This window comes from Botryllus schlosseri, chromosome 8 (assembly GCF_051294905.1).
Source record: "Botryllus schlosseri isolate E-star chromosome 8, Bs_hap1, whole genome shotgun sequence".
Taxonomy (NCBI): Eukaryota; Metazoa; Chordata; class Ascidiacea; order Stolidobranchia; family Styelidae; genus Botryllus; species Botryllus schlosseri.
Window position 1 is genome coordinate 855,917 of NC_137243.1, and position 19,981 is coordinate 875,897.

The following is a 19,981-nucleotide window of genomic DNA, read 5'->3' on the forward strand; positions in this document are numbered from 1 at the left end:
AATTTTGACGTTTTTGTACTGTCAAAAAATAATTGCCCAACCGATAGGGAACGAGTCTCTCAACATCTAATTTTTGCTCTGACTAAAGGCAACTGCGTAAATGAATCGAATAAACTCGACTTAGTGCCACTGACAATCTGATGTTACATGTTACATCAATATTTGAGAACTGCCGCGCACTGTAGAAGTCAGTAACGAATTTAACTACAATCTCGCAAGGGAAATTGCACGACAATTCAGGAATACGAGTGTACCAAGCAGACAAGAATGAATACAGAAAATTGATGTTTACAAATTGAAAAGCGCGCATCCAATCCCTAATTGCCCTCTTATATCCAACACCAGAAAGACAACACCAATGGGTTGTGGGTTCGAGTCCGACCGAGGTCGACTTCAGAATTCCTACCTAGGTGTTGGAGGTTTATCTGAGCTCCTTCTAGCCATCTCATCCACGTAAGCGGTGTCTTACAAAAAGCCTAAGTGAGCCGTTTACAAGTAGGCAGATACGGAATCAAAAATAAGAAATATCGGCCCGGTGTAAATGACCATAGTAGGCCAGTCGACAAACACCATGAATATCACAAACAACAAGGCACGGCTAGGATCGGACAACGCATTGAGTATTGATTTGCTCGCATTGTGACAATTGTATGCGGAATATAATGGCGTTCTGGGCTGCTTCCATGCATTTCCCTATGTACGTTCGCAAATCGTTACTGGAGTAAACGACCATGCACTGTAATGAATTTCAATATTTCAATTCGTAGGCATAAACGATATCCAATATCGCGCTACGACTAAAAAACTACATACATAGAACGTGCATATGCTCATCCCATTCAGATTGGAGACAATGTTTCTCGGCGTGCGGCATGCGTGCCTCCAAATCGACATGTGTAGCAAGGTCACGTTTTTATCCTCTTGCGTGGCTTATATATTTGTCTCATTACTAATTAGTTAAATTTCTCAGCTCACGCATCAATCCCTTTTTGTGGCATGCATGGTGATCATTAGTTTTCGAACCACACAATTGGTCAATGGCCCGGCCATCGGTGTTGTGCTGATTACGAAATTGCGGGTATGCCCAGAATACAGAATAATTACGGGCTAAGCGCGGCATATCCAGCCTAACCATGAGGTTTAGCGCCCATGTCTGAACATGGTTACTGGTTAGTTAGAAAAAGGGGTGCCTCCGGGAGAACAATTTAGTGAACGATTATCGTGAAATTAGGTGAATTCAGCCATTGGTAGTGGTGAGTGGTGACGTCATATTTTGAGCTACGATTGCTGATATACGATTTCCTTTTGAATTAGTTGCTGACGATTACCCCTGACGAGAGTCAACCGAAAATATTCGGGTTCATTTCCATATGAATATACTGTCCATTAGTAGTAGCATAGAATTTTATGAAATACATCGGGGCCGGAGCTACTTTTCACACAACCGGCTCCAGCTTCGGCTCCTCTTCAATTTTATGTAGAGCTCCGGTTCCGCTGGAAATGCACGGCTCCGGGGCGCCGGCTCCGGCTCTAAAGCTCTCATTTCCACAGTGCTGCGATCGTGGCCTTCGGCACGGCATTCTGGTTGTGAGAAACGATATCGCTTCTAGTTGACGGGCATATTTTCCTAAATTTATGAGTAGAATATATCCGCCTTAGTAATGATGAGACCTGTTCAAGGTGAAATGGCACTGTCCGGATCCTGTGATAAGTCCGCGATATTTCAAATAAATTTTGATGGAGATTTTGATGGAGAAACATAAATCAATCATCTCAGAAAACTGCTCGAGGATATGGTGGTTTAATCCAGGATATATTCTAATTAAAGAGTCCTTACCAGATAATAAATTCATTCTGTAAAGTTTCCAAGCATGAAATGATTGAGGAGCTGATTACATTACAGTGTAGAACAATTTTGAGTTCAACCCGAAGTTCAAGAACTTCAATCAATTGTTCTGGACACACAATTAAATCAAATGAAAACAGTCTCACTGGAGTCGGGTTGATTTTTCATCGTTATGCTTCCCCACTCATATTTGATAGAACGTGTTTCTGACTCACAGTAGAAACTGACTGACTATACGGGATTGTCAACACCAATATGACGACGATGGTAATGATAATAATACTACACCATGCAGCTTCTTCCGTCTCATTATTAGCTTTGATAAATGCATAAAAACTTTCGTTTTATGATTTAGCTGTGTCTTGTGAGGGGGTCGGAGGGCGCTGGCACTTTATTCGGTGTCCAGTGGGGGGGTGGCGATAGCTCAAAAAGTTTGAGAAACACTGCACTATCGGAAAAAATCGACAGCTTTCTTTTCCTGGACGCGTTCCCACACAGCAGCTGTGCGCCTGCACCGTTGTCATCCATAGCAGCGGTAGCATAAATAAAATAACAAAATGTGGAATCTCCCGTTCGAATACCAACATTTTGCTGCTCAAAATATTTGTATTCTGTTGTTGCCACTGTCAGTGACCACGATGCCCCCGTCTGACAAAATGCAAACTCCTTCCAGCATCCTCATCTGCCCCGGCTCAGAACCCGAGCTCCCAAACCATGTCACGAAAGATCCGTTACTCGTGAAAACTTGAATGCAGTTGTTCCAGCTGTCACCGACAATAATGTTGCCTTGCTGATCTGTGGCGATTCCATGCGGCTGATTGAAGGGAGACACGTTCGTTCCTTCTATTCCCAACGGGAAAAGATGGCGGCCGTACCCGTCGAAAGCCTGAACTGTGTGGTTGCCTCCGACAACAACCTGAGAAAACGTCAACTGTTAAAGGAGTTCAGATGGAACTAACGAGTCAATTACTGTTCCATTGGAAGTCACAGATAGATATTGCGGTGAATTGAAACGGAACTTCCGAATGAACTGCCCATTCCCCGAGAAGACTTGAACTCGGTGATTGTGTTGGTCACAAACGTAAATCTGTCCCCTGACGTCTGTTTCTACTCCACAGGGGTATTTCAGCTGTCTATCACCTGAATTAAAATCAACGTAACTCTCATCGAAAACTGTGAAATCACTCAATGTCACCTGATCCTTCGCTGCCGAACGTCCGCACGAACCGCCCGCGTTCGTTGAATATTTGGATTCGGTGATTGAAACTGTCCGAGGTGACAATCCGACCCCGAGACGTCACACACACGTCAGCTACACCATCGAATTGACCTTCGGAGGTTCCCTTGCCGCCGATGACTCTCTTCACGACCCCGTTCACGTCGAAGATCTGGAAGCACGATTTTTTTCGGGTAATGAAATTACACGCTCCTTACCACTAAAGTTGACTAATCTGAGAGAATCATAGTTTCAATGCTTTTTTCGCAACGTGGAAGCCTTGGAACCTCAATTGGTCGTATCGCTGCATACGACAAGTGTAATAGTCATAGTCATAGTCGCAAGTCTCAACAAATCATTCCAGCTGTTAGAGCGGGGTTGCGAGTTCATAAAACAAAGCCTACGAACCTGAATCCGATCGTTGCAGCTATCTGCGACTATGATATGGTCACTGGCCGTTGAGGAAATGCCACTTGGGCTATTCATCTGCCCTAAGTCATTGCCTTCCATCCCGAAATACCTGCGTATAGATTTCATTCCAAATACTTTTTCACCGCAGCTTTTCACCACAGCCTTGAACCAGGTTTATGAAGACACGAGACCACTCACTTTTTCACTTGTCCTCTGTTACGATATCGCTGCAAAACTTCATTCACGCAAGAGTTTTCATCCTCACCCGATGGTTGGGCGTCGCGTTGGCGTCTCGGACGGTCTGAACGAAGTCGATTTGTGAATATACCAAAACAGAATCACGAGCAAACCTGGTGTTCTGCAAAACCGAGCGCCGTCGTCCGGGTTCAAGTCAGCAGCAAATGCCAGCTGCGCATGCGCGGAAACGATGCCAAAATAGGATATTGCGGAAAGCACAACATTTTCATTGCGATTCGTGAACTGAACACGATTTGATTAGTGTGAAGTCACTGATGTTTTTTCCACAGATTCACTCACTTTTATTATTTGACGAACTCCGTCCGACAGGATTCCGTTGCTTTGGAGATGTTCACGACTCCGTTGCGCCAAACGAAGTATTTCGCTCTGCAATTTCTGGATTTCTGGATTGCTGAGTGTAAGAGGTAGTTCGCATATTTCACTTGCGACCTGGCAGTGAGTCTTCAAGGCCGCCGTTTTGACTTTATGCTCATTACGCTCTCGTTGCAATGATCTGAACGGAACTCAGGAATTGCTACCGGTATTTGCTACAGAACAGGTGTACATTTGACATCTTCGTGTTTATGAGAAAGAACGCTGATTTGATATGAACTAAACTTGATTTTTTGTTGTAGGCCTACTTCTGTCTAATTAGAAATTGAATTCAATTTCTACGTTTTTGCGAACTCAACCATTTTAATGCTAAACTTTGGAAAAAATGTTCTGGTTGTGTTCTGGCATCTCTGCTATACGGAGAAGAGATCTGACCTTTGTTCGCAAACAATATTTTTGACAGATTGAATGCAGCTGTAAACCGTTAAAACTGTGGCTCTAACTACCGCGTTGCGACGGATATGCCAGTGGTTCTCAAACTATGAGTGGGGCGTGAAAGCATCTGAAGGGGGCGCGAAGGCGCCTGAGTGAAATGAAGTGTCTTGAACTCGAAATGAGTTCAATAAGTGCTGGCGCTTCCAAGTTTCAAAAACTGCAATAATCCTAATCGTACCATCCATACACAAATGCTAAATTGTGACTGATACCGGACCTCCCACCGATCAGAAGATGTTACCTGGTGAATGCGTGCATTGCAGATGTTACCTGATGCTTTCATGGTCTGTCTGTATGTATGTCAATCAGCTTTACAGAGTGAATTGAGGTATTTGCTTATAAGGTCATGTCACATGCCACTTATAATATACCTTTCGAATCTAAGAAACATTTATATAATAGGCCTACTTGAGTATACTCAATTAGGACACATTTTATAGAATGCCACTCTCAAGAAGATCGATGTGTCGCAGCCGAAAAGTATTCAAATGAATTAGTCTCTTGCCGAACGAACACCTGCTACCAACTAAGAAAAAATGTTCGTCCCGTGACGAAGTGCCAAGTTTGAATAGCGTGTTACTCGCCAGCGCCATTGCTTTTTGAATTATAGCTTATGGTCGGGTGCGTTTGAGCCAAGCACAAGTCAGGAAATAGAAGGGATTAGACACCAAAATCGCCTAAATATTTGCATGTTACGTGCTACCATTGCACATTATTGTATTTGACAAAATATGCAACTGAAAATTTTTTCGCGTTGCACCCGTTTTAAATCCAGCTCATTACTACTGCTCCATGTATAGTCTGAGAATAATATTTGAGAGGTCTCTCAACAGTCATAACCTTTCATGCCATCAAACTATGCGTTGGGATTGACAACTTTGTGGCTGTCCTTTTAAAGATTCTTTGATAAGCTAAATAAATTCTGGTTTACACGTATACGGTTTTTAGTCATGGCTTGGGCGATTTTTTTACCTAAAAACGGAAGATTTTGCCCTAAAATATAAAAATTTTGACATTCTAATTTTATCAAAATATTGTCCTCGTGTTTGTAAATTAGGGGTTTTCGCACATAATGTTAGAGTTGTACTACTTATCTTCATTTCTGCTTGGAACAGTCTGTCCTTATGAAGTAGTTTGTCCTGAAAAAACTTTTTGACTTGAAAACTGACAAATTTTTGCTTGAAAAAACTTTATTTCGACAAAATCTGGACCTATGAAGAATTACTCGCGTTATGGTAGAAAATATAAAAATCTGTTGCAGTACCACGAAAGTACTTTCCTACATTCTCGCGTAGAAAGTGTCTGTCCTTACTAAGCAGTTTGTCAAGAATGGAGAAAGAACGTTCAACAGCAGCAGCAGTTATTATCATTATTGTTTCACATTTTACAGTGGTGCTTCTCGCCTTTTTGAGGCTATGTGCACCACGACACGAATGTTTGTAGGTCTTTGTTTTTAGTTAACTTGGGGACGACTTCTTCAAACTTTCACTCATTCAGACGTCAGACGCTCTCACATCCATGCGTCCCCGCCGTGGTCTTTGTTGCCGACTTTCAGCACGGTTCACTTTCGGTCTGGGCTTTTCAATGCACTGCAACCGCAGGTATGTCGGCGATGAGGAGCCCAGAGAAAACTCCGACACATAGAAGTTGGTCCGAACCGGGATTAGAACCACTACCATTGGTGTCGTGACGCTGGCGATTAACCAACTGCGCCACTCGCTTCCCCAACAGCAGCAGTTGTAGGCTGACAACAGCGAAGTTGTGCGTACACTGCTGGAGACACACCGTGTTGCTTTTCATTCTGCCAATGTTGTCTACATCACAATTCTTCACCATGGTCTTCTTGATATCAGAACCAATGCCCACACAGTTTTGCTTCAGTTAGGATATTGCGATATGTTGGGCATAACATCATGTCAACCTATTTGTTTCATTTGATCTTTTATTAGGGTTACCAAATGTCCGCTTTTAAGAGGATTTGTCCTCATTTTTCAATAGATTTTAATTGTCCCCAGAGGACGCTAAAATGTCCTCTTTGTTGGGAATTTGTCCTCTTTTTTTTAAGTATTAAAATGCGATTAAAAACTTGACCTATCTTTTAGTCAACACGGTACTATTGGCTGACAAATTTTCAAAACCACCTGTTTACTCTCCCGGTACTAGAGATTCCAGAATGCTTGAATAGTACCCTCTTTTTCGGATCTCAAAATATGGTTACCCTAACCCAGGGCTGGCCAACCTTTTCAGCCAAAGGGCCACATTCTATTGACGAACTTTTGCGCGGGCCACTATCCGCGCGAAGCGCAAAAATTTTTTGAAGGTCATAGGTCAATAATATTGCCACTTGATTATATTGCTGGCCTGCTGTATATCGCTGGGCTAAGTTTGCGAGGACTGGGCTATTCGGCGCATGGACATATCGATATCGAAAGCTGCGACCAACATGCGTCAATCATTTCGTGCCTAGGTTTCATAGTCGACGGTCTTACTGCCAGTGCAAACGCAAGGTCGCGTATGTTGAACGACACTTTGTCTCGTAATCGCTAATATAGTTAGACTCAATCTGATACATTGGGTGTTCTTCAATTTTCACAAAAGGGGAACAATATTAAGAACAAGAAATCGAGTGACAACATATTGCGCTAAGATTGTAGAAAATTTTTACCTTTGTTAAATCTATCGCAAATTATTCTGCTTTATTGTAGTGTACGAAGATATACCAATATATGAATTGTTGATGGATCTGTCAATGAGTCGAAACTGATATTTTAGTCATCACATCTCAAGTGAAGAGGCCAGACTAATCAAATTTTTGGTTGGCTTTGCAAGTTCACAATCTGTGCAATCCATTTTTGATGATATTAGAAATTTCGCAAATTACCTCGCGGGCCACTCAAAACCTTCTCGCGGGCCACATTTGGCCCGCGGGCCACGGGTTGGCCGGCCCTGCCCTAACCTATATGATACACAATGAACAGACAATGGGCCGTCTAAGCATATAAAGTAGGCTACAAGATGTAAAATGTCAAATGACGAGTTCACCAGAACTGCAATTTTGACTTTGTAAACAATTTTGACAGTTTTTTGACCTAGCGCTACAATTTTGACAAATTTTGACTTTTTTGCAATGTTAAAAACACCCTAGTCGTGGTATAAGAAACTTATGCCGCACTGAACCAACTCGACTAGTTAGATACTGACAAAGTAGCATAAAGGTGGACCGTCCAACTTATTATGGTCGGTAGGTTGTGTCCGAGATGAGCAAAGATTAGGATTAGGTTTTGAAAAAACAGGATTTGTGAAATTTTGACGGATTTGGATTGGATTTGGATTAGACATTTTTTTCAGAACGGATTAGGATTTGGATTGGATTGAACTATTTTCCGGGAGATTGAAATGTCGTGTGGCGGATGGCGACAATTTTTATTCAGATCAGTTAATAATGTACTTATGGTTACTAGGCAATCTTGATCAAGTGAATCGTTGGTTGTGAAAGATAATTTTCGAATCCCTTCATTGCTTAAATTAGTTTTTTTTTCTGAATTTCCAGTTGGAATCGGATTAGGATCGGACATGGACTTCAAGATGAAAAAGTTATGATTTAATATTTGGATTTGGATTTGAAGGTTCGGATTTGGATTGGATTAGGACATAAAATTTCAAATCCGCTAATCTCTCATTCGAGCATTTGGCGAGCTACCGTGCGGACGTGTCTGATTACGCTCACGGGACTGACAATCAAAGGCGTGTTCTCTATCAAGAACTGTTAGAGTATGTCTCGCTCAGGAAAGGTCGTATTGAATGAGGAAGAAATGATAAAGAAGATATTGCCTTCGCTGCTAGAAAAGCTAACAGGAGAGATCAACAACATGCTGCAAAAAAACCAAGATCGGCTGTTAGAGGAGATTGCCACCATCAAGAGCAATACCTCCGAGATATCTGCTAAAATGGACAAACTTAATACGAGACTAGATGCGCTAGAAGAACAGGTTCAGAAGAACCTAACAGATGTGGAAGCCAATCGAGAAAGTATCGAGACTGCATTTAGTCGCATTGACGAGCTCGACCGCATATCTCGCCTCGATTTACTAGAATTTCAAGGCATTGTGAAGAAAGAAAACGAGGATACAAAGAAAGTTGTTATGGATATCTGTAAAGCGATCGGGGTAAGTCTGGATGAAGAGGACCTATCATTATGCTATCGTAAACCTCTCCGAGATGCTACAAAAACAGCCCCTATCATGGTCAAATTCTTCGATCGAACTATCCGAGATGAGATCTACTTTGCAAGATTGAAACTTCGCGACGTTTCGAGCGCAAAGTTGGAAAATTGCAGCTCAATCTTCATCGTGGAAAATCTCACCGAGAGGACCCACAAGTTATTGTATGACGCCCGTCAACTGAAAAAGAAGCAAAAATTTGATTTCCTTTGGACCAGACATGGGAAGATCTGGGCAAAAAAGAACGTTGACTCATCAGCATTTCTAATCGAAAAACATAGTGACCTAAAGAAGATCCTGTGAGTAACTATTCTCCCTCACGTAATCTATTCATATTAAGCGCATTATTTTTCATTCTTTCATTCATTATTATGCCTTTGCCCCACTATTCCTTTGATCTTGCTAGTAGGCGACATGACAAACACAATATCAATGCCTCGGACTGTTTGCAATCTCAATCAGACCTCCATGAAGGTGCTGATTTGTCCCCAGAAAGCTTCAACTTTAACAATGTCAAGAAATGTGAATATGTTTGCCTAGATAAATTGACTGATATCTTATCGGGATCCTCCAACCAAGATCGATTCACAATATCTCATTTTAATATGAGATCCCTCCAGAAGAACCATGATGATCTTTCTGAAATTATAACGTCGCTGAATAGTATGCCTACTCTCATCGCTATTTCTGAGACCAAACTCAAATCTGATCCGACTTCTAATATAGCATTGGAAGGATATACGTTCCTGCACTCACCGACCCGTTCCAATGCGGGCGGGGTAGGCCTCTATATCAAATCTAATCTGCGATTCACTGTGCTAACGGCCTATAATCTTGCGTATCGAGACTGTGAGCAGCTATGGGTCAATTTGGAAGATTTCCAGCATAACAGGTCCCTAATCATTGCGATCATATATAGACACCCTAGATCTAGCGTGGATGATGTCACCGAATTCACAGAAGAAATGAATCGAGCCTTATGTAAAATTAACGAAAAGTCGAACGATTGTTTCATCATTGGAGATTTTAATGTTAACCTCAAAGCAAAAAATAGCCCGACTGTGAACCGATATATCAATATGTTACGATGCTGTAACTTCGTACCATTAATTTCCCAACCGACTAGGTATTCGGACAGTTCTAGTACTCTTCTTGACCATATATGCACGAATTTAACCACCCGAGAAATCCAACCGTGTGTTTGCTCATGTGTAATATCTGACCACTTGCCTGTTTTTGCGATAGTTGATTTGAAAACTAGCAAATGCAAACCCTTGCGTTATTATAAACGTGACCTCGATGGTATCGATCCTTCCCGTCTAGCAACCGAATCTCAATATGTGTTCTCTAGATTATTTGACAAACCCTTAACCTTGAGCAATTTTGAAGCATACTTCGATGCTTTCAAGAATGCCATTGACGAGTTATTGAACAGTCATGCTCCTCCGATCACACTCAGCAGGCGCGACCGTAAATTACTCCGCAAACCTTGGATATCGAAAGGTATTCTGATCTCTATCAGACGGCGTAACACAATGCATTATCCTCTTTTTGTTAAGGGCAATGCTGAGCAGAGAAAATTTTATAAAACTTACTCGAATAAGTTAACTCGTATCAAAAAAAGGGCTAAGGAAAACTATTTCTTGAAAGCTTTCGTAGAGAATAGAAATAATCCGAAAAGGAGGTGGAAAATGATCAACAGTATCATTCATAGGGATTCTAAAACCTCGAGTAAGCAATTGAGTATCACTGATTTGACTGGCGAGATGATGATTACCCCGGGTGAGATTGCTGAATCGTTTAATGACTATTTTTGCACGTTAGGTCCATCGCTAGCGCGCGAATTGCCATCGCCGACTGAGCGCCAGTCATTTGCCTCGACTTCCTCGAAATCCATTTATTTGAGATCCACATCGCAAAGAGAAATTGTACAGACTATAGCTGGCCTTCGCAGCAATAAGGCTAACGGTGTAGACGGCATCCCTGCAGCTTTTCTGAAATTAATTTGTCCGTACATCTCTCCACTAGTTTGCAAGATATTCAACTTCTGTATAAATAATGGAATCTTTCCGAACCCCCTAAAAATAGCGAGAGTAGTCCCAATCTTCAAGCAAGGAGATGACACCAACAGAAGTAACTACAGACCAATTTCTATACTACCAACCATGGCTAAAGTGTTCGAAAAGCTAGTCCATATGAGGTTGATGGATTTCCTTGATAAAGAAGAAATTCTGTCGAAACAGCAATTTGGTTTCCGGGAAGGATTCAATACCTCCCAGGCAATTCTCGATGTGACGGAGAAATACTATAAGGTAATTGAGCAAAACAAAGTGGCATGCAGTATATTCCTTGATCTCAAGAAAGCCTTTGATACCGTTGATCACGACATCCTTCTTGCCAAGTTATCGGCCTGCGGTATCAGGGGTGTCGCCAATGACCTTTTCAGATCTTACTTGAGCAATAGATCTCAATGTGTCGATATCGGTGGCATCAACTCGTCGCCTGGCGCCATACGATGCGGTGTCCCTCAAGGGTCTGTTCTTGGTCCGACATTGTTCTTGATATATATCAACGACCTAGCTAAATCCACATCGATGGAAACCACCCTATTTGCTGATGACACGCACCTCTTCGCCTCGTCAGATTACGTTGATGAGCTCAATGCGAAGCTTAATAGGGAAATGACTTTGGTATCCAAATGGATGATATGTAATAAATTAACGCTGAATGCTGCCAAAACCCAGATTATATTCATTAGTAACGTCTTAAGTACTAAAGAATATCGCACTGTTAGTGTAATGGTAAATGATAAGACGATAAACCCTTCTAGGGTTGCAAAATATCTTGGCATATTCATTGATGGCGATCTATCCTGGAAGGACCATACCCAGAAGCTAGCGGTTAAACTCTCCCGTGGTGTTGGCATCTTACGGCGCCTTAGACATCTAGTTCCGAAGACGGTGCTCCGAGAAGTGTATTTTGCAATGGTTCACAGTCACTTGCAATATGGAATTTTGAGTTGGGGCTTCTGCAACAAAAGTACTTTGCATCCAATACAGGTGATTCAAAACAACGCCATTCGTGCCCTTACGGGGTCATTTCGATGTAATCTTGGGAAGTCATATCGGGAGTGGAGAATATTGAGAGTTGAAGAAATTAAATATCTGGAAGTAGCTAAATTCATGTATCGTTTTCACAATAAACAGCTTGCCTTTAGTTTGGGGGATAAATTACAACTATCAACATCCACCCATAGTCACAATACCAGATTTTCAGCCGCACCAAATTATCGCCACAATTTAGTAAGGAAGGAATTCTGCAAACGATCTCTTTTGATAGCCGGTCCTATCATCTGGAATAATGTACCCATTACAATTCGTGAACGAAGCTTCAACGGTTTTAAAAAATCACTGATAGACTATTTGCTGGACCCTTCTAATCAACCTATTGGTCTGTAATTGATGCACTGTTGTTGTTGCTGTTCGAACATGGCTTTCTTATGTGTATGTTGTTCGTTTATACCGATCTCTTTTATTTTTGTGTTTTCGAAATTTATCATTGTGTTCGTCTGTCTCGTGAGTTATAATTTGTATGCTCTATAGGGAAGGGATTGACTATATGACTTCTTGGTCGTATCGTCCCTTCCCTGTCCATACCGATTATTTGAATGTTTCAAATTTTCCTGGTGAGACGAATTTAATAAATGATCTATCTATCTATCTATCTCTGGGTTGTGTGTTCAATCCCCGGCCTTGTCAGACCGGGTAGGCTATCCATGCCATTCTCGCTTGGCGCTCTCAGAATTACCATAATAGTATGTAGAGGCTGTGCAAGACATAGAAAGCCTTTCAATGCTATTTTCCCCTTATTTGTCCAGCGGCACATGCGCATCATGCACTCAATCAATCAGTTCTATAAAATTTTCGTCATTTCAAAACATCACAAGACTGCGATACAATGAAAAGATAGGAATGTGTCGAAACAACTTAGAGTAGCCTTTAAGATCAGACACCAACCTTAGCCTAGGCAACGTAAAGAAGAGGCATGCACACTGAATGAAAAGTATTGCAGAGAATATAAAACGCAAGCGACAAAATGAGGTGGCGGCATGTGGCGGAAGGCGAGGTCGATATTAGGTGGTGGTCCGGTAATCCTGAAGGCTGGCTAGTATTCATTTAGAGAAGTAGTAGTCATTCACTCATTGTATGCATATACACAGATCGTGTATATGTACATCACGAGTCGGTATATATGCCGCAAAAACGCCAATGATAAAAATATACAACGTCCTATTCAATATTCTTAGCTCACCAACCCGAGAAAATGAGAGATGCCAGGAACCAATATTCTTTGAAAGTTCAAATAAATGGATACTTACTGAGGTTCACACACCAGTGTTGGGATCAAGTCACTACCTTCGAGTCACGAGTCATCTCGAGTCATTGCACATTTCGACTCGAGTCAAGTCAAGTCAGTCGATTTTCAAAAGTGACTCGAGTCAAGTCAAGTCACTCGTTTTTTGGAGGTGACTCGAGTCAAGTCGAGTCAAGTCAAGTCAAGTCACGAGTCAAGTCACAATTCAAGTAAAATTGAATTTTCGCAGTATGAGTGATGATTCAAAGTCATTGCATTTTGGTAGATGCATGAAAGACATATTGATTGGCCGTATAAATTAAATCAAATAATGAGTATGAAGTTGAATATACATTCAAAAAGCCGTTGTATCGCTCACGCGCACATTTATCTGCTAATGAAATACGTGAGCCAAAATAAAGGATCGAATACGAAGCGCCGAGAAGTTGAAACAAATTGATATAGTACAATACACTACCCCTTTACACATCCTTGAGAATAAACTAAAGAAAAAAGACAAATAATAAACTGTATTCGTTCGTTCAAACCATACAAGAGGGTTGGTTAGGGTGAACATTGCGCGATGTAAGCACTGAGCCGGCTAAGAAACATAGATACGTTGCTATTAGATTATTCTACTGCTAGTACATAAACGTAAGCTGTTTATCATTTCTATTTTGGTCAGTCTATCTGTGATGTAACAATGCATGATTAGTGAAAGGTACAATCCGTGAATGACCGGTTTCTCTCACAAGTCACACCCGGCGTATCGAGGACAAGCCGAACATAGAGAGAGAGAGAGAGAGAGAGAGAGAGTTCTTTTATTCGTCAACCATGAAATATAGTAAAGGCAATGTCCACAAACATTCACGTCCAATAGTATACATTTTTTAAATTTTTTCCTAACTATAATTTGCACGGTATAGACTGGGAGACCCGATATGACCGAAGTCTTCTAGGCCGGAGTCACCCAAGCATATTGGCAGTATTAATTATAATATGGATCAATTTCTTCTCTCAGTCAAGTAGCACCGCAAAGAGTAACGAAATAAACAAAAGTAAATAAAAGACAGCAACACTAGTGAAGGACGGTTACCATAGTTAACAGTGTGATCAGAAAATAACAATTTGACCCATGTACACAGTGGTAATATTATTGTAGCATATTAAATGAATTAAAACAACAAACAACATTACTGTGGTCATGAGATATGTTCTTCTTAGTACTTGGATAATATAAATTTGCAATAGCGAGCTTTAAATGTATGATAAGGAAGAGTACGGTACAAAGTTGGTACATTGTTCCAAAATTTCACACCTATATAAGATAGGGAATTTCTTGACAGTCTTGATGAATTCAATTTAACAAATAGGGACTGATTCTGTGAGAATCTTGTGTTATAATGGTGAATTGAATTGGGGCATTGAAAAAAGTTGTCGAAATATTCAGGTTATGTTCTTTCATTATATTGTTTTATGATTTTTACAATTTCAAATTCATACAAATCCGAGACCTTGAGAATGCCCAATTTTCTAAATTCAGGACTGACCCTGCTACGTGCAGGTATATTAGATATAATCCTAATGGCTTTGTTTTGTAATACCTGGAGCTTGTTTATATGCTTCTTGTAAGAGCAGCCCCACACTGTTATTCCATATGTAAGATGGCGGTGGACGAGCGCATAAATAGGGTACAGAGATTTAATCGACACCGTTTACTTGATGACTTGAAATTGACTCGTAAATTTCGCTCCGAGTCAACAGTCAATTCACATTTCTGAAGCGCCGAGTCAAGTCAAGTCATTTTTACAAAGTGACTCGAGTCAAGTCAAGTCATACGACAAAGTTGACTCGAGTCAGACTCGAGTCAAGTCATGACTCGAGTCATCCCAACACTGTCACACACAGAACGCGAACGTCAACATCACGTTCACACCATCCTTATATATTGTAACCGCCTGACCTATGACCTCTGCGCGGCAAGACCACTCAGGCATGCAGCAAGGGGAAAAAGGCCTTCTGAGTTGTGTTGTCGAGAGCGTGGCGCGTGCAGGGGCTTGTACCAGAGATGAGCATGGATTAGGATTAGGTTTTGAAAAAACAAGATTTGTGAAATTTTGTCGGATTTGGATTGGATTTGGATTAGACATTTTTTTCAGAACGGATTAGGATTTGGATTGGATTGAACTATTTTCTGGGAGATTGAAATGTCGTGTGGCGAATGGCGACAAACTTTATTCAGATCAGTTATTTTACTTATTAATGTACTTATGGTTACTAAGTTATCTTGAATCAAGTGAATCGTTGGTTGTGAAAGAAAATTTTCGAATCCCTCCATTGCATAAATTAATATTTTTTCTGAATTTCCAGTTGGAATCGGATTAGGATTGGACATGGACTTGAATATGAAAAAGTTATGGATTAGGATTTGGATTTGGATTTGAAGGTTCGGATTTGGATTGGATTAGGACATAGAAATTTCAAATCCGCTCATCTCTGGCTTGTACCCCGTGCGTTTTGGTGAATACATGATATATCCGCTCCAATTGGTGCAGTCTGTGTATCCAGGGAAGAACCTGAAAGGAATAGTCATCCTCTTCTGCTACAGTGTTAGATGAGCGAGGGAACGGCTACAATGGCGAGCACGCAGTCCAATCCTGGATATGGCAGGCATGCGATGATGGAGAACGGAGAATGTCACGAAGGACCTGATGTATTTAATCGAATAGCAAGAGATTTGGTGAACGTTGCAGATAAACACACGAAGGCAAGCTGGGATCAGAACATTCGAATTGCACAAGGTAGTGATTCTTCTGCATCACGAAGTTGCTGCTCTAAGCCGCGACGTTGGCATTGGAGCATTGAAGTTGATTGCATTGTGGGATTCGTCTTAAGACGTTGGCATTGAAGTTGATCGTATTGTTGGGTTCGTCTTAAGACGTTGGCATTGAAGTTGATGGTATTGTTGTATTCGTCTTTAGACGTTGGCATTGAACTTGATTGTATTGTGGGGTTCGTCTTAAGACGTTGGCATTGAAGCTGATTGTATTGTGGGGTTCGTCTTTAGACGTTGGCATTGAAGTTGATTGTATTGTGGGGTTCGTCTTTAGACGTTGGCATTGAAGTTGATTGTATTGTGGGGGTCGTCTTTAGACGTTGGCATTGAAGTATTGTTGATATTGTGGGGTTCGTCTTTAGACGTTGGCATTGAAGTTGTTGGTATTGTTGGATTCGTCTGAAGAAGTTGGCAGTGATGATTTGATGATATTGTTGGTTTTATCTTGAGACTTAACATTGAAGTTTTGTTCATATTGTGGGGTTCGTCTTTCGACGTTGACATTGAGTTTTTGAAAACATTGTTGTGGTGGTCTCATGATCATTATGGGTGTGTGTAACATATCTCTTGTACATGTTCTTTTGTTTTTTTTACATGTGTTTTCCTTGCTGCGTCTTGATGTCTTGTCGCTTGTGAGTGATCCTGTGTCACCTCTGGATCACTCAAACTATGGAGGGGGATGTGTAACCGCCTGACCTATGACCTCTGCGCGGCAAGACCACTCAGGCATGCAGCAAGGGGAAAAGGCCTTCTGAGTTGTGTTGTTGAGAGCGTGGCGCGTGCAGGGGCTTGTACCCCGTGCGTTTTGGTGAATACATGATATATCCGCTCCAATTGGTGCAGTCTGTGTATCCAGGGAAGAACCTGAAAGGAATAGTCATCCTCTTCTGCTACAGTGTTAGATGAGCGAGGGAACGGCTACAATATTATATCCCCTGAGCAGTAATAGGTCAGCAGTGATGTACTCGCCTCTGCAAATATCTACATTTATGAAAACTCTGAACTTTGTATGCACTACTTCACGCTGTCGGCGTCGATGTCACAGATTTATTACTAATGGTGACCAGAGTGATAACGCAGCATTGCCGCCGGATAGTCGGGATGTGCTATATGGATTGGATATGTTAGCCATAACTGTTTTGAGTGATTATTGAGGTCGATATTTCTAGCATTTTCAAAGATTTCAGTAGCATTGCTACGCTGACCGGATGATCCTGCTTGATGTGCCGGATGCAGCCGCGGGCTGTATGTTTTACACCCCTGTACTACAAAATCTCTATGCTGCCCTCTATCAGGCGCGGTTTGTGTTCTGTCTTGCTGTCCTAGATACTGTCTGATTCTGATACTGTCAGCTCAATACCCAGAAATCACACGAACCCGATCTCCGTGGCGACCAACGTGTCTACTTCCTCGAAAAGACATTTCTTTCGCGACTGCAGATCCGAGATGATCCGTTCCATCGACTGTGGAGAAATTATCGATGAAATTGGAAAACGGGGAGGATATCCGTGAAATCATGGGCGACCGACCTGCGCTATTTCACGTTTTAATTTCCTGCCATTTCCTTCCAACTTCTTCGCTCTCTCTCGTAAATCAGAATCCGATTCTGCCAATTTGGAACCGAGTCGCTTGACCTGAAATTGGCGTAGACAAATGCAGGGTCGGCAAAGAGGTCAAAACATTGGGTCCCACCTGATTAAGATATTGACGCAAATCTTGCTGCAAACCGCGCGTATGACTCGCAATGCAACTTCTGCACAGGAACTCGTCACAGTGATTGCACTTGTCGACGTCACCATCTCCTATTTCACATTCCTGATTTAAAAGACACAATCTAATCACTAGGGCAATTTATTTTTACATGTCAAAAAAATTAAAAATTAGGTCAAAATTGTAGCGTTAGGTCAAAAAATGTCAAAATTGCAAACAAAGTTAACATTATTTTACAAACTGCATTTCGTTCGTATCGTAGATTTTGCACTGTCGGGGAACTTATCATTTGACCTTTTACAGCTTGTAGCCTACTTTATAGGCCTATACCGTTGTAGACGGCCCATTGTCTGGTCATCGTGAGTCATAAACATTCAAATGAAACAAATAGGTTGACATGGTGTTATGCTCAACGTACAGCAAAATCCTAACTGAAGCAAGACTGCGTGGGCATTGCATTGTTCTCATATCAAGAAGCGCATTGTGAAAAATTGTGATGTAGACACCATTGTCAAAAATGAAGATAAGTAGTACAAATCTAACATTATGAGAAAAAAACTAATTTGCATACGTTAGGTCAGAATTTGGTCACAATTAAGTTTTTTACGGTCAAAAAATGTCAACATTTTAATTTTTTAGGTCAAAATCTTCCGTTTTAGGTAAAAAAATTGCCCTACTGATCATCATACCGCCACTCATGAGAAAACATATTCAATGTTTATTCCTACCTGGCATCGTCGATGCGGTCTTTGTTGATTCGGAAGATTGAGGAATCCCACGATCGTCGTATTTGTTTTCAGCCCTCTGACGCCATTACACGGGAGACGGTGACGAGCATGACATTCGGGACAGCGAATACTGAATAAAAGGTTATCTCTCAGATGGTGTCCGACGCAGTACGTTTGAGCACCAGGACGAATTCATATCCAAAGTTTTAGCCTAAATTCGACGGCTCTTTTGATCCAAAATCTTCTCGGAGGCGCACTTTTCGGGCGATCTACAGCCTTGTGCCATTGTTCGAAGACGTAGAATTTCCTTCGGTATTAACGTACCCAATCATCAATAATCGTCCGGCTGTCGATGGTTAATAAGAAGCATTTCCACTATAGGAATCTTTTCATTACCCAGATATACGTTTCTTGTTTTGTTAATGATATTCAGTTTGGCTAGTGCCCCTTATTCGACTAGGGCATGGGCTCCCAAACTTTTTATGGTCGCTCACCACCCCAACTATTCATTATAAAAATTTGGGCTCAGAGTCTGTGTAGCTAGTGATGCGGCCACGCATAAAAAGAAGAGACACCTGTTATGTTCGACGATATTCTGCAGTCTGTAGTCATTTTGAATAAGTGTGACTACATTTCTAAAATGGATTTAATTCTCGGCGACAAGTCTAAATTCGAAATCCTTGGCCCTGCGTGCGACAATGACAACACCTCCAAGATAGAAGCTCGTATTCAGCGTCTACTATTGACCCTCAAGAAGGCGGGAAAAATCTCTTCTGCTGAATACGACGACATCAGACCCACTGGCTCCATTCGACCACGTATGTATGGTCTTCCGAAGACCCATAAATCGAATGTACCCTTACGTCCGATACTATCGATGGTTGGATCAGCGTATCACAAAGTCGCGAAGTGGATTGCGAGATATCTTGAGCCGGTGAGTTTGTTCTATGGTGGTAACTGCATTCGTGACTCGTTCACATTTGCTGATACCATTCGTAATGTTGATCTCGATGAGTCCGAAATCTCTATGTGTTCGTTTGATATATCTAGTTTATTCACGAACGTGCCAGTTCAAGAGACTATAGAGATTTGTGCCAATGAACTCTATGGTGGTGTCCTTCCATCTCCTCCATTCTCAAGGTCTTCTTTTGTTAAATTAATGCGATTGATCACTTGTGATGTCGAATTTAGTTTCAATAACACCATATATACACAGATCGATGGTGTTGCAATGGGATCGCCGCTTGGTCCCATTCTGGCTAACATTTTTGTGGGGTATTACGAAAAACGGTTATTCGAAGATATTGATCGACCATTAATGTATCAAAGATATGTTGATGACACCTTCGCCATATTTGAAAATGAATCCCAGTGTGATTTGTTTCTGAGCAAATTGAATGGTCTTCACCCATCACTGAAATTCACAATGGAAAAAGAGGTCAATAATTCATTAGCATTCCTTGATGTTGTAGTGGAAAAGACGGGTGCTAATTTTGTTACATCAGTTTACCGTAAGCCTACATTCAGTGGGCAATACATTTCGTGGGATTCTTTCTGTCCAGTAAAACGTAAAGTAAATTTGATAAGAACTCTGGT

General features: G+C 41.4%; 1 protein-coding gene across 1 annotated transcript; it reads right to left on the reverse strand.

Moving 5' to 3' along the window:
- Nucleotides 1-120: 120 nt before the first annotated feature.
- On the reverse strand, nucleotides 121-18,979 carry LOC145444592 (uncharacterized). Its single transcript, XM_080322603.1, has 12 exons — nucleotides 18,961-18,979; nucleotides 18,386-18,515; nucleotides 17,640-17,762; nucleotides 17,477-17,581; nucleotides 17,325-17,410; nucleotides 4,011-4,224; nucleotides 3,824-3,953; nucleotides 3,672-3,774; nucleotides 3,471-3,582; nucleotides 3,042-3,234; nucleotides 2,817-2,986; nucleotides 121-2,762 (listed from the first exon to the last, which is right to left on the reverse strand). The coding sequence occupies exons 5-12, from the start codon at nucleotides 17,405-17,407 to the stop codon at nucleotides 2,442-2,444; spliced, it is 1,326 nt and encodes a 441-aa protein (XP_080178729.1). The 5' UTR covers nucleotides 17,408-17,410; nucleotides 17,477-17,581; nucleotides 17,640-17,762; nucleotides 18,386-18,515; nucleotides 18,961-18,979; the 3' UTR covers nucleotides 121-2,441.
- Between the last annotated feature and the right edge of the window lie 1,002 nt (nucleotides 18,980-19,981).

Bases quoted from the DNA above. Each gene is read 5' to 3' on its own strand.
- LOC145444592 (XM_080322603.1), bottom strand. From the start codon at position 17,407: ATGGAACGGATCATCTCGGATCTGCAGTCGCGAAAGAAATGTCTTTTC. The intron at 3,775-3,823 runs GTTTGCTCGTGA...GACTTCGTTCAG, and splicing joins TCGGTTTTGCAGAACACCAG to ACCGTCCGAGACGCCAACGC. The intron at 2,987-3,041 runs GTGACATTGAGT...ATTTTAATTCAG, and splicing joins GTTCGGCAGCGAAGGATCAG to GTGATAGACAGCTGAAATAC.